Genomic DNA, 12,500 nt, shown 5'->3' on the forward strand with positions numbered 1-12,500 from the left:
AGAAACAAGTTATGAAGCTGCTGGACAAAGAAAAGAAACAAGTACAAGAGCGCTACTCCAAGAAGTTGCAGGTACTCGAGCGAGAACATAAGGATACGGTGGAGAAAATACTTTCCCGACCATCTCAGCAAGAATCAATTTCACCAAAACGGCAAGATACAAGGACTCAAGTAGAAACTAATAGTGAAGACGTTAGTCATCATTTTATGAAAAAAATTGATGAAAAATTGGATCAACTGCATCAGCATGAGCGCAACGTCGACAGTAAACTCGTGATGCTCAGAAGTGATTTGCAGAGACACGAGCAACACCAAAGCCGATACTTTGAGTCAATGAAGGCGGCAAAAACTAGGGAAGGGAAGCTGCAGGTCCTCCAGAACGTCGAGCGTGAGCTGTTGGCCACGTTCGAGGACGAAACGAACGCCATTATCCAGAATGCAAAAACCACTATCGAACAGCTGGAGAAAGAAAGCGACAAAATCAACCACTCGTTTCAGCGATACCTGCAAAAGCAGCGCGAGGACAAACGGCGGCTGATTGAGGAAAAGGTGCAGATTTGGACGAAATACAACGACGAGAAACTGGAGCTTAATCAGCGCGAACTATTGAATGGAATGGCCTGTGAAGAGGATCCGCCACTGGAGAGACCCGTGTCTGCTGTAACTGAAACGGATGGACAAATTCCTGTACAACAAGATGCAGATAAACCTACTTCCGCTGCATCCACTGTTCGCTCGGCACACTTTGAGAACCCATTCAAATCGTTCGATCCGTTACGCTACCTGAGACAATCGCGCCCGATCGAGCATCGAATGGTTGATATCGCAATCGGCACAACCGTCGACACAGGCCAGCAGACATCTTGTGAAGACCGCCAATCCGAGGATGCTATTCCTGTTCACAATGAGCCACCGCCAGGAGTGTCATGTGCGACCGGCAGCATATGCCTCAGTGAGGCACTGGCCAAAGACACTCGAAACTTGCGGCAAAGCATTGAAGAAAATCTACAAAAGCTCGATGAAATGAGTCGAATTGTGGCAAAATCTGATACGTCCTCATCGAAACCAAATGGTTCCAAGAGAACATACGACATTCAACGCCCGGCGCACCCCATGCCAACGGTTGAACCACACTCGAACCGTAGCTTGGATGACTGTTCCAGCATCGAAATGGGATTATCAGAAGGCGAGGTAGTTCAGCTCCAAGGTCCGCCAGAACAGGATAACCTCCGGCGCCGTAGTAGCTCACCAAAGCTGGACACCACGCGAGACATTTTGGACTACACAACACAAAATATTCTGAACGAGTGTGCCGCCGAGAGACCTCAGCTGAATGGGAAAGCAAGGCAACCAATTCCAGTAAATGCGGTCAGTTTGAGTGATCTGTCCATCAGTACCATCAGCCAGCTATCGTGTGAAAAAAGCCAAAGCCTCGATGGTGAGCTCGATCGCATCTCCACTGGGGTCCGTTCCCATGATTCGGAAGTTAGTTGGACTTGAAGAAACAAAACCGTACAGGCAGGTTACAGTTTCCTTACTTTAAGCTATATTCTACCAACAACCGAACGGCACGCGCTAACGTAGTTAGAGGGGTTGCACGATTTTCAATAAACACCAAAGTCGCCTTGAATGATTTAACAATCCGATGGCCATTTCAGTATCCTTTCCTTCCACGAAACCGTTGTCGATTGTCGAGCTGTACGGAAGTGAAGATAAAAGATGAGGGTTCGTAAGATACCAAGCAGGATCTTTACCGGGTGCCACCCTTGCACTTACAATGGAACGCTTACACTCGAAGAAGGTGTTTCGCAATACAAAACATTCCTCCGGCACGGATCCATCCGTCCGGTTCAGACATTCGCGGGGAGTTTTCTTCTCCTACAAACGAGCGATAAATTTAGCGGCCTACCGGCGAGTTTTACAACAGCGGTGATACGGACCTTTTTGCAGCAATCGCTGGCCAGAAGACACATTTTCAGATCCGCACGGACACCGGCACAGGCGGATTTATCCGCCAGCTCCTCGTTTCCCTCGTAGCGCATCATTTTTCCTGTGGTTTTGATGAAAATGTGCGGTCCCAACTCAAAGAAACTCTCGTGAAAATGCACTTTTTACTTTGTGTTTTGGTTTGCATTTCATAACACCACGGTGACAGTTGCCCTCGGAGCAGTGTTGCGCAGGTTTGTTGGAAAAATCACAAAATTTTCCCGGCTGCTTTGTCCGATAAATTCGAATCAGATTAATTTAAATCGATTCAATTTCGATGCGAGTAGCAATCAAAAAGGCAGAGGAAAAAGACCAGCCCTCAATTTCTTCTTTCTTTGGAAAAACATTTCATCGCGGGAGCCTCAACTCGGCGTGTTGTCAAAACCAGCTGGCCGATACGAAAACCCCACCGGCCGGTCACCACCCAAGAAAGTGTAAATTAAAATGTTCCCACGTCCCTTCGGGCCGATTCGGAGGATTTGCACCAACAAACTGACCAGCGAGTTGCGGCTGTACGATGGAAAGTCCAAGGAAAAGGTACCATTGGCCATCAACCTTCAGAAACCCTTCCTATCCTTCTACACCTGCGGCCCGACGGTTTACGACTCGGCACACATCGGACATGCCAGCTGCTACGTTCGGTTGGATATTTTGCAACGGATTTTAAAACACCACTTCCGCTTGCCACTGGTTACTGCGATGAATATCACCGACATTGACGATAAGATTATTGCGCGAGCCAACGAAAGGGGAATGGATTGGCAGGTGCTGGCGCGCAAGTATGAGGCGGAATTTTGGAATGATTTGACTCACCTGAATGTCCAGGCACCGGACGTTAAGCTTCGCGTCACCGAACACATTCCTGCCATCGTACGCTTCGTCCAGACGCTCATCGATAAAGGATACGCTTACCGGACGGACGATGGATCGGTGTACTTCGAGACGAGCAAGTACGAGCGGTACGGCAAACTGCAGAAGGTGATCCTTGAACCGGCTCAGGAGGCCAGTTCCAAGCGACATCCGTCCGATTTTGCACTCTGGAAAGCATCGAAACCCGGTGAACCAGCGTGGTCCGGCGAAGGAGCAGGAGTTTCGGTAACCAGTGGCCGCCCTGGATGGCACATAGAATGCTCAACGATGGCCAGTCACGTATTCGGTAAACGGTTGGATTTCCATGCCGGTGGATTGGATCTGCGCTTTCCGCACCATGAAAACGAAGAAACGCAAAGCTGCTGTTACCACGACGTTCCCGATTGGGTCACACACTGGATACACACCGGCCAGCTGCATCTCGAAGGACAGACGCACAAAATGTCCAAATCCCTCAAGAATACGATCAGCATCGCGGAACTACTGCAAACGCACACGGACGACGAGTTTCGGATGCTCTGTCTGCTTTCGCACTATCGTAGCGTGATCGAGTACGGACCGGAATCGATGTCTACTGCGAGTAATGTTCTGCGTAAGTTTGTCAGCTTTTTCCACGATTCCAAAGCCTACGTCGATGGACTAAAGCCCCACACGTACGGTTCATCGGAGGAGAACCTGTTCGATTGCCTGGCCAAAACCCAGGCCACCGTGGACGCATATTTAGGCAACGATTTCAATACCGCCAACTCGGTTCTGGCACTGAGCGATTTGATTTCAATCGCGCAAAAGACAATCAATGGAAATGAACAGTCTGGAGCTTCAGCACAGTCACAGTTTATAGGCGCATCGAATGTCGGTGCCGTTCTTGCCGTCACACGCTACGTTCGCGAACAGTTGCTGTCTTACGGATTGCAATCCTTCGAAAGGACAACCCAACGGCAGGTTGATGGCCGAGACGCAGATCAATTTGCAATACTCGAATCCGTCGTAGAAGCGATGGTGAGAACACGCGCCGAAATACGGTTGCGGGCACTGGAAACCAAAGATAAGCAACTGTTTCTCGTTTGTGATCAATTGCGCAATAGTTTAAAGACGGCAGGAATAGAACTCAAGGATCACGGTAAAACCTCTTCCTGGAGTTGGGTTAACAACCGCAGCGTTGGAGAATAAATAACGACCGAACGGATGTAGATTTCCAAAGTTAGTCTTTCGTTTCTTCTCTTATGTTTTGTAATGGTGAGAATCTTTACAATCGCACTGTCCCTTAAACGGCCGATACTATACCACCCGAAAAGAAAACATTTTCACACGCTAATGTACGTAGGAGAGGAGTGTAAGTAATGTTCTGCAATCACATCCCCCGGAACTTACTTTAGTTTTTCCTCCAAATCCTTCAGCCGACACTTGACCTCCGGTGCGGTGTCCTTTTGCAATTGCTGCATTACCTGCTCGAATGTTTGCCGAACCAGGGCTAACTCCGTGTCCACCGTGCCGGGCTCCTTGGCCTTCAGCTTGTTGCCCAGTATCAGCATAATGTTGAGTGCTTCCTTCTTGAGTCCCGTGTGCGGGATTGCTACGGTGCAACGTGTGATAAAAAAAAACATTTTGCTGTAATGAACAACATTAATTCTTTGCGACATTCCACTCCACATTCCTTACCGGCCACTTCAACGATAGCTGAGAGAACGATTCGGCAGATACGCTCCAGAACGCCCGACGACTCGGCACCGCCATCCTGTACCAGTTCGACTTTCGCTTTCTTTTCCCTGATTCCTTCCAGAGATCCAGTGTTCTTGTCAGTTTCTATGTGGACACCAACCGACTCCGATTTGCGCAGCAGATGCAAACGTTCCAGAAAACGTCCCAACGATTGCAACAGACACATTTGCACTGGCCGAGTGTTCAGCTTTAAACACTGAACGCACTTCTCCACAAACATCTGTTGAAAGCGCCGTTGCGTTTCGATCGAATTTTCTGGCCACGCTTTGCCAAGCGTCTCACAGACGGTCTCTTTGAGCTGCACGGAGATCACCATCTGCTTATTCCGTTCCTCCGATGTAACAAACTCTCCAGTCGATCCGTCGTTACCACTGGACGATGCAGCTCCGCCGGAGGATGATGGGCCACTTTTATCGTTGGCAGAATCTTGCTGCTGCTGTTGCTGCTGATTGTCGAGCAAATGCCATACCATGTTATAGAGCTCTTCGAACCGGTCCACCTTTAGCTCGTCCAGTATGTTCCCTAGCGAGCGCAGGGCATGGGTTCGGTAGACTGGTTCCTCCTTGCGGCACTCCTTCATCACCGCATCCACTATACGCTGCGCATGGTTGGTCGCAGTTTGATCCAGCATCTTACACAAACTGGCCAGCGCTTGAAGTAACCGTTCCTTTCCCTGGAACGTGCGGCCAGTCACATTGTTCAGAATCAAATCGATCAACCGCAGTCGCACCGAATCGTCCAGATGAGAGCGTATTTTCGATGCTAGTGTAGCAGTCGCGGCACCAGCTTGTGCCTTCAAAACCCAGGACGCGTTATTCAGATTGGTCTCGAGGATCGCAACGATTGCCTCCATGTTCAAACGCAATCCGGCATCGCCGGTATTGATTTCGTTCCAAAGCTCTTGCCACAGCTCCACCGTCGACTTGCTTTCCTCCGTTTGCTCCTCGTGCATGGCAAAGAACACGAGTGGTAATACGTGGCCACTGTAGTCTTTCAATACCTCCTGATGACGCTTATTGATTGCCTGTATCGTCTGCGGAACGGCTTTCGAACGGAGCGATTGCTGTTCAAAGTACAGTTCCTGCAGCTTTCCAAACAACCGAATGATCGATTGGTCCTTGGCCGTACCGATCAAATGGCCAATCGCGGATGCATAATACTTGCGCACAGTAGCATTACGATCGGATAGCCCACCGAAGCAAGCGCCCAAGTACTTGCTCGAGAGCGGTTGCATCTCCGCTCCGAGGTGTATGCACACCAAGCAGATGAAGTGCGCGCAGGCCACTTTCGAGCCCAGATTAACGCTCGTCTTTAGCACATCGAGAACAGCCGGAGTCATACGTTCCAGGCACGGGTAATCAATGTGCCGGATGCACTTGGTCAGCGTTTCCATCGTATAGTGCTGCTTGGCCGCTTCTGCACGCAGCGAATCGATAGCTTCCTGTGTTCCACTGCTTGCCTGACCCGAAACCATTGTTGAAAGGTAGGTCAGTTTGGTGGAGTCTAGCTCTCCCGTCGCTTGCAACAAACACGGAACCAGACTTGTCAAATGGGGCATTATCAATGCACCAGCTGAATCGATCAACTCCGACAGCGTACGGATGCTTAAGCGGCGTATTTCCGGCACCGTGTGGGTAACGCCACTCTCCAGAAACAGGGGAATAATTGAACTGGCCACATTTAGCCCCGATTTGCCATGATCACTCGATGAAGCGGCGACGCACACTTTACTCAGGGCATTCGCCGTTCCTTCGGCGGCCAAACGGGTACCCTCGTGGCAATCGTCCATCACCCGGAACAGTTGACTCCAAAGCGTACGCAATTCCGGTTCTGGCACAACCGCTTGCTCATCGACATCCATCGGTTTAGCATCGCCATCTTCCACTGGCGCTGGCTTCTCACCGGCAGCTTCATCTTTTTGCTTCAAGCTTTTTCTCGTATCGGAACGGAGCTTCAGACCAGCCGATCGCTTGATCAGATCGCGTACCGCAAGACAACAAGCGATTCGAGTGCGCCATTCATAAGCGGTCAGGTTGGTCGTTACGTCCTCCAGTATCTCCCAGTAGTACAGCTCAACTGTGGCCTTGGAATCGGCCACAACCGAATCCCAGATGCTAATCATCGAGTTTTGAATTTTGGGTGTCGGATCGTACTTGTAACGGAACAGCCGCGGTACGATCTTGCCCAAGTATGGTTCCAGTTTAGCCGATTTGGAAATCGGCTGTAAACCGAAGGCAGCCCCCAGCTTACTGTTCCAGGTAGCGTTGTGATTGGCGATCTGCAGAAACTCATACAACACGTCCGGTTTGTTAAGATCCGAGGCCAAGTTGCACAGCTCTTTGTAGGTGCTCATCTTACCACTGCAAGAAGGTAAAAAGAAATGGAAATGAAACTCTCCACGTTAATGCAAGTAAGGTGACCATTTACCCCGTCGGAGCTTTGCCAAGAACACCTTCCTCGAACAGCTTCGTATCGTCTGCCACCTTGCGTACGTCCCGTCTACCACCAATCAGTTGATCCAGCAGCAGATGCGTCATCTCCTCTTGCCCCTCCGCATCTGAGAGAGAATATACAATACCCAGGGCCCTCGAGGCCACATCTTGGACAAGTTCTATTCGAAAAAGGAAAAAATTGGAGCACATGTCATACAGGATCTTCGTTCTGCGTGACGCCAGCCTTACCATTATCCTCCGATAGCAGATCCGTGAGGGCAAGTTGCAGAATTTGCCGTTTCTCCAGCACAGGACGACGCTGTTTACAATTTTTCACCACCGCCAGTAGCCAAATGGCGCATGCCTGTCTTAGGTAGGCATGCGGCTCGTTAACCTGCTTCACGAGCTCAATCAGGAACCAGGTGAGCGTTTCATCGTCCACGTTACCTACTGTGCCGTCAGTAACTTCACGTCCATCGGCACCATTCGGGAGTCCCTGTAGGGTGTAAGCCAGCCCCTGTCCGATCGCGATGTGCAGTGCCGGATCCTTGGTCAATTTGAGCAGCTTCAAGAATCGTTCCAAAACCTTGCGTGCAAAGTACTCTCGATCACCAATAGCCAAATACCCGAGACAATGGGCACTATCCTCACGAATCTTCGCTTTCGTATGAGCACTCTGCAGTAGTGTCATTAGCGTTTCCAGTAGGGAAGTCTTCGAGGCACTCGTCGAACCGGTTGTGCTGGCATCGGTTTCCATGCTTTCGCTAGCATCTGCTGGCAAAGGCAGCACCGTGTTCGATCCGATCAAGCACAACCCTCTTATGGCAGCCGATTGTAGCAGCGATTGTTGATCGTTCAGAAGCGACACAAGCAGTTGGACCAACTGCTTCAAAGAAACCCACTCGGAGGCCACCGGTACGCCACTGGATCGTTGAATAAGCAACTTGCGGTAGACCGCATTCGAGGCAGCTAGTAGGGAACCGTGACGCGTTTCCAACGACTTGCTGCCCAAGGTTTGCAGTTCCTTCACTTGTTTATCGAATGCGGCATCATCGCTGGCGTAAGCCAACAGTGCTCCGTACACTTTGGCAATGAGGGCACGCGTCGGTTCCGAAATTTCCTTCAACGAAGCTTCCAACGTCAGCAGCAGATCCTTGTTCTCTTCGACCAGCACGTCCGGAATGCCATTTACGAGATCGTACAAACAGGTCAGCTCAGTCATTCCTTTCCGTGCGATCACTAGCCGTCGGACGAGATCGTTATACTTTACGAGCGTCTTTCGCTGCCCTTCATCCTGAGCCAGCCGGCGCAGAAAGCCGGTTAGCTTGAACAGTTCCTTATCATCGCGGGGATGTGTGTCGACTCCCGCGTTAAAGAGCAAACAGATACGCAGATAGTCCAGCACCTCGATGTACGTATCGATACTGTAGGGCAACTTTATCTTTCCGTATCCCATGCGATCAACTATGGTGGCCACCTTGCGTTCCGCTTTCATCGCCACGTACTCTACCATATCACAAAACTTGGGCAATACTATGCGCTTCGGCTCGTTGCTGCTCGACAGAGGGTTCTTCTTTAACGCCGCTTGCTCCGCATTCGCCGACTGGAGACGCTCGGAATCATCGACCGATAGTATGGCGGCATAGTTGATGTGATCTTTCTTCGACACACCGTACAGATAGGTGGTCATCATTTCACGCAACTGTGCGCTTTCTCCACAGATAATCAGCAACAGATAGCGCGATGGAACAAAGTAATCGGGGAAGCAGGTGGTCAGGAAAACCGAAGCTACATTCTGTACGATCGGCATCTTGGATTCGGCTTTCTCACCAAGCAGTGCTAGCAACAGGTTTTGATTGGCGTTTGGTGCAAACAAGCGCGGCTGCTGCTTGCTAGCACCATCATCCGTTTCCATGGCAGCCGCTGTAGCTGGCAGTGGTTGCTTACGCCAATCGAACGCTTGAGCTAATGCGACCAGTGCCTCGCGTATGGATGACTGCATGTCGACCGGTGCCTGCTGCAAATGATTAAAATACTCGCCCACCAGCTGTATATCTTGATTTACGGTCGTAGGACAAACGATGGCAAGCTGAGCCAACGCACTATAGGCAGCGTTCTGCACTTCGACGCTTTCCTCTGACGAAGTTCCAACCAGTTTAGCGATGCCAGTTAACAGAACTTGCGATAGTTTGTTGATCAAATCTGGATCGCCTCTGTAAAGTAAAATGGAACGTTATATCGCTGCATGAAGTGATCGGAGTGATGTTGCTCTACTCACTGGTTGATGAGATTGTAGGCAAACTGAAGAGCCAGTACTTTACACTTTTGATTTGTTACTTCACCAAAGAGGGACTCAAAGATCACCTGCATCCCTCTGGCCGTAATGATCCCGTTGCCGCGACATTTGAGCAAATGTTGCAACAGCTTCTGCCGTACCCGCGCACTCACGCCACTCGTCTTGCGATCGGGGATCTTTGAGCCGTTTCCCGTGAACAGCGTATACAGTGGAGTCGACAGCTTGGGATCGGTCCAATCGAGCGAGCTACAGATTTTGTTCAGCTCCCCAATGGCCGGCGTGGCAACGGAAAACCTGGTATCCGCTGATGCCACCACCAGGTGGGCGAGAATCTCCGGATCCGGAAAGATGCCGCCACAGAGGAACCGCACAATACCTTTCTTAAGATGCTCGAGCTCTTCAGCCTTCGGTGGTTTCACAGTGACGCGTTTGAACGTGTACACGCTCATGCCAGACGGTACATCACTGTCCGGCAATGTGCCGTACGGCAGCAACAGGACATCCATCAGAATCGAGAGCAGCTGCTGCTTGGTGTGCGGCTTATTGGAGAGTCCCAACAGCTCGGAACGGTTCTCCGGGTTATCGGGAATCTTAATTTCACCCAACAGTGGAAGCACTAGCATCAGTATCCTATGGAACAGCGCGTGATCAGTGTACTATTACGGAATAAACAGGGAGGTTACCTACTTGTCCTGATGCGTTTCTGGCTTTCCCTCGAGACAGTTCAACAAAACGGGTGCCATTTCCGTCTGCTCCTCCACTGTCATCCTCGGAAAACCCATCGTAATGTAGATGATGGCAAAGTTCTTTTACATGAAAAAAAAACAACTCTTTTCAACTTAAATCAAAAGCAACAGGGTTACGTGTAAGCACTTACGATCAAAAATAAGGAGTTTGCCTGCTGATACTGCGTCAACAGCGGAGCGAGCGGGATCTGGATTTGATTCCGTGACTTCAGACGCTTGTTGATGTGCGTCAAAATCTCCATGACCTGGAACGGGGGAAACCATGAATCCGAAATCGCTTTCCCAGGGGACGGACCCTCTGAATGCCCCCTACCTTCTTGCGAACATTTTCATTCGGCGAAGTGATCTTGATGAGGACTGGCGTAAGAAACTTGGTGATCGTGGTCTGTAGTTGCTCATCGGTATCGGCGTACCCCAAACGGAGCAACACGCGTTCCAGCAATTCTGTCGGAGGGAAGAAACGGAACCGTGAATGCGCCGTGAATCCACCGTAAATTCGCACCGTCATCGGATGCAGTAGGAAAATTTTCCTACGTGTTTGTCCCATTTCTCACTCACCCAACTCCTCGGTAGGGTTCCCGGCCATTCTCACAAAGCTTCTATTCTAGCGGACAGTGGTGAAGAATCTTCTGGGTTTATTAAAACGGTGCGTTTTTGCGTAAACAATATAATCGATTTTTACTCGGACTTCTCGCCAAAATTCTGCGGCCTTCGCTGACAGCCGGAGCCAGAAAAACAATCCGTTCTGCGTTTACAGACACCACGATCAGCTTGGAGTTCTGTTCAAGAATCTGAATTGCTTTAAAACTGCATGGATCTTCAAGTTAGCAATTAAAATAGCTGCTAACATAACTCCACCCTCATCCATTAAAATACGTTTGTTCTACGAATTCTCCTTTAGTGAATCTCTCCGTTTCTTTGAACCACACTCCAGCTGCACCGAGTGTATTCTAGGCACTTTTCAGGCAGCGGCGCGTCTAGAAGAGAACCCAAAATATTGAATGAAAATACGATCAATTCCGTTCTAAATAGATTAACAGACGTCCTACTCACATTCAGCAACCATCGTGTCCCTAAATAATCAAGTTAAATTGGTTAATTTCAACGTATTTCAGGGGTTTTCCCGGCATTCAAATCCGCCGGTAATCGATGAGTGCAACAGGTGATCGATCAGTTACCAAAACAAAACGATACAATTTGCGCAACTGTCACTTTGACGTTAGCCGTTTTCTTAACTTTTTTCCTTTTTCGCGAAAGTTAATTTTGTTTTCCCAACAGTTTTTCCAAAAAAAAGGGCAAATATTTTGGTCGCTGTTTTCTTCACTTCTTCCTCACTTTTCCACCAACAAGCCGGATCACTTTTGCTGTGTTTTCCATGGCGAGTTAACAGCCAAAGGTAGGTCAAATTCGGCAAAGTGCGCCTGCGCCTCAAATAATTACCAAACGTCACACCGAACGTCGAGCAAGTTGTGAAAATTTGCGTTTGAGTGGAGAAAGTCGGTCGGTTAGGGGGTGGAAAATTTGTTGATTTTTGGCCGTAAAATTCATCTAGCTGCTACAAATTCACACCACCGCCGAAGAGCTAAGTTTGAGTAGAAGAAGAGCACGCTAAATTCAAACGCAAACTCGCGTCGTCGCCATCGGAAAGTTTAGTTGAACGAACAGTTTGCAACGCAACACAGTTTTCCCTATCATTTTCACGGGCGTATAGGTACGGGGAATGCTAATCCGGGGGTGCGCGTGTGTATGTGTGTTGTATGTGTGAATTTATGCAACGCTACTCGGCCAATCGCCGTGAAGTGCACTTCATGCAATAGTTGGGTAGCGGAGCGCAACCGCGATTAAGAAAAAAAGTTCCAGTCTGCAGCAGGCTTTGTCCAACTTGTAGTCTTCTTTATGCACCAATAATATAGTGGCGCGTGTTGGGGTGCGGCGCAGGTCTATGGAAGCAGCGGTAAGCTCGACGGATGGGATAAAATGCAATCGACCGGTGCAACGCAAACGACGGCATCGGGAGCAGCAGCAACAGCAGCAGCAGCAAGCACAACGGCAGCAAATGGTGGTGCTTCGGTGGCCGGACCACCGGGATCCGCGGGAGCTTGCAGCGATGTGTTCTTCCGAGCGCTGCCCTATCTGGATGAAAAGTGGCTCAAGGCAGATGTGGGCAGTGCGCTGCGGAGTGCGGAAGATTTGGCCAACCTTTGGAACCACCTTATCCAGGACGAGGAAGTAGGCACGGAACGGTGGCCAACGGCGCTCAATGCCAATGGGGATGTGGCCTATCTACGCACCGACGGTCGATATTATTGCGGTGCCGCCAATTTACTTTGCACCTGCTGCAAGGGCATTTGCGGACCGACTTCCAACTGTATCTGTACCGGATGCCAAACGCTCGAACTGGATGGAGACGGACCGGGAACATCAAACGGAACCAACGGTGCTGGTGTCGGTG

The 12,500-nt window shown here is 49.9% G+C and overlaps 5 protein-coding genes across 5 annotated transcripts in view; 3 read left to right on the forward strand and 2 right to left on the reverse strand.

Annotated features, from left to right (window-relative positions):
* LOC126574244 (uncharacterized) overlaps positions 1–1,499 on the forward strand; it is a 2,584-nt gene extending 1,085 nt beyond the window's left edge. The window contains exon 2 of the mRNA XM_050234313.1: positions 1–1,499. This exon is cut by the window's left edge and continues 843 nt beyond it. Within this exon, the coding sequence (XP_050090270.1) occupies positions 1–1,499 (1,499 nt within the window).
* A 23-nt stretch (positions 1,500–1,522) lies between these two features.
* Positions 1,523–2,146, reverse strand: LOC126574265 (cytochrome c oxidase assembly factor 5). The gene is made up of 3 exons (XM_050234345.1): positions 1,940–2,146; positions 1,776–1,877; positions 1,523–1,695 (listed from the first exon to the last, which is right to left on the reverse strand). The coding sequence occupies exons 1-3, from the start codon at positions 2,042–2,044 to the stop codon at positions 1,654–1,656; spliced, it is 249 nt and encodes an 82-aa protein (XP_050090302.1). The 5' UTR covers positions 2,045–2,146; the 3' UTR covers positions 1,523–1,653.
* Positions 2,147–2,389: 243 nt separating this feature from the next.
* On the forward strand, positions 2,390–4,053 carry LOC126574247 (cysteine--tRNA ligase, mitochondrial). The gene has a single exon (XM_050234316.1). The coding sequence runs from the start codon at positions 2,430–2,432 to the stop codon at positions 4,023–4,025; it is 1,596 nt and encodes a 531-aa protein (XP_050090273.1). The 5' UTR covers positions 2,390–2,429; the 3' UTR covers positions 4,026–4,053.
* Positions 4,044–11,019, reverse strand: LOC126574241 (proteasome-associated protein ECM29 homolog). Its single transcript, XM_050234307.1, has 9 exons — positions 10,607–11,019; positions 10,362–10,492; positions 10,180–10,293; positions 9,990–10,108; positions 9,285–9,932; positions 7,256–9,219; positions 7,002–7,185; positions 4,515–6,934; positions 4,044–4,428 (listed from the first exon to the last, which is right to left on the reverse strand). Exons 1-9 carry the CDS (start codon positions 10,632–10,634, stop codon positions 4,223–4,225), a joined length of 5,814 nt encoding a protein of 1,937 aa, XP_050090264.1. The 5' UTR covers positions 10,635–11,019; the 3' UTR covers positions 4,044–4,222.
* A 527-nt stretch (positions 11,020–11,546) lies between these two features.
* Positions 11,547–12,500, forward strand: part of LOC126574240 (probable E3 ubiquitin-protein ligase HERC2) — an 18,780-nt gene continuing 17,826 nt past the window's right edge. The window contains exon 1 of the mRNA XM_050234306.1: positions 11,547–12,500. This exon is cut by the window's right edge and continues 114 nt beyond it. Within this exon, the coding sequence (XP_050090263.1) occupies positions 12,026–12,500 (475 nt within the window). The 5' untranslated portion in view covers positions 11,547–12,025.

Source organism: Anopheles aquasalis, chromosome 3, assembly GCF_943734665.1.
Source record: "Anopheles aquasalis chromosome 3, idAnoAquaMG_Q_19, whole genome shotgun sequence".
NCBI lineage: Eukaryota > Metazoa > Arthropoda > Insecta > Diptera > Culicidae > Anopheles > Anopheles aquasalis.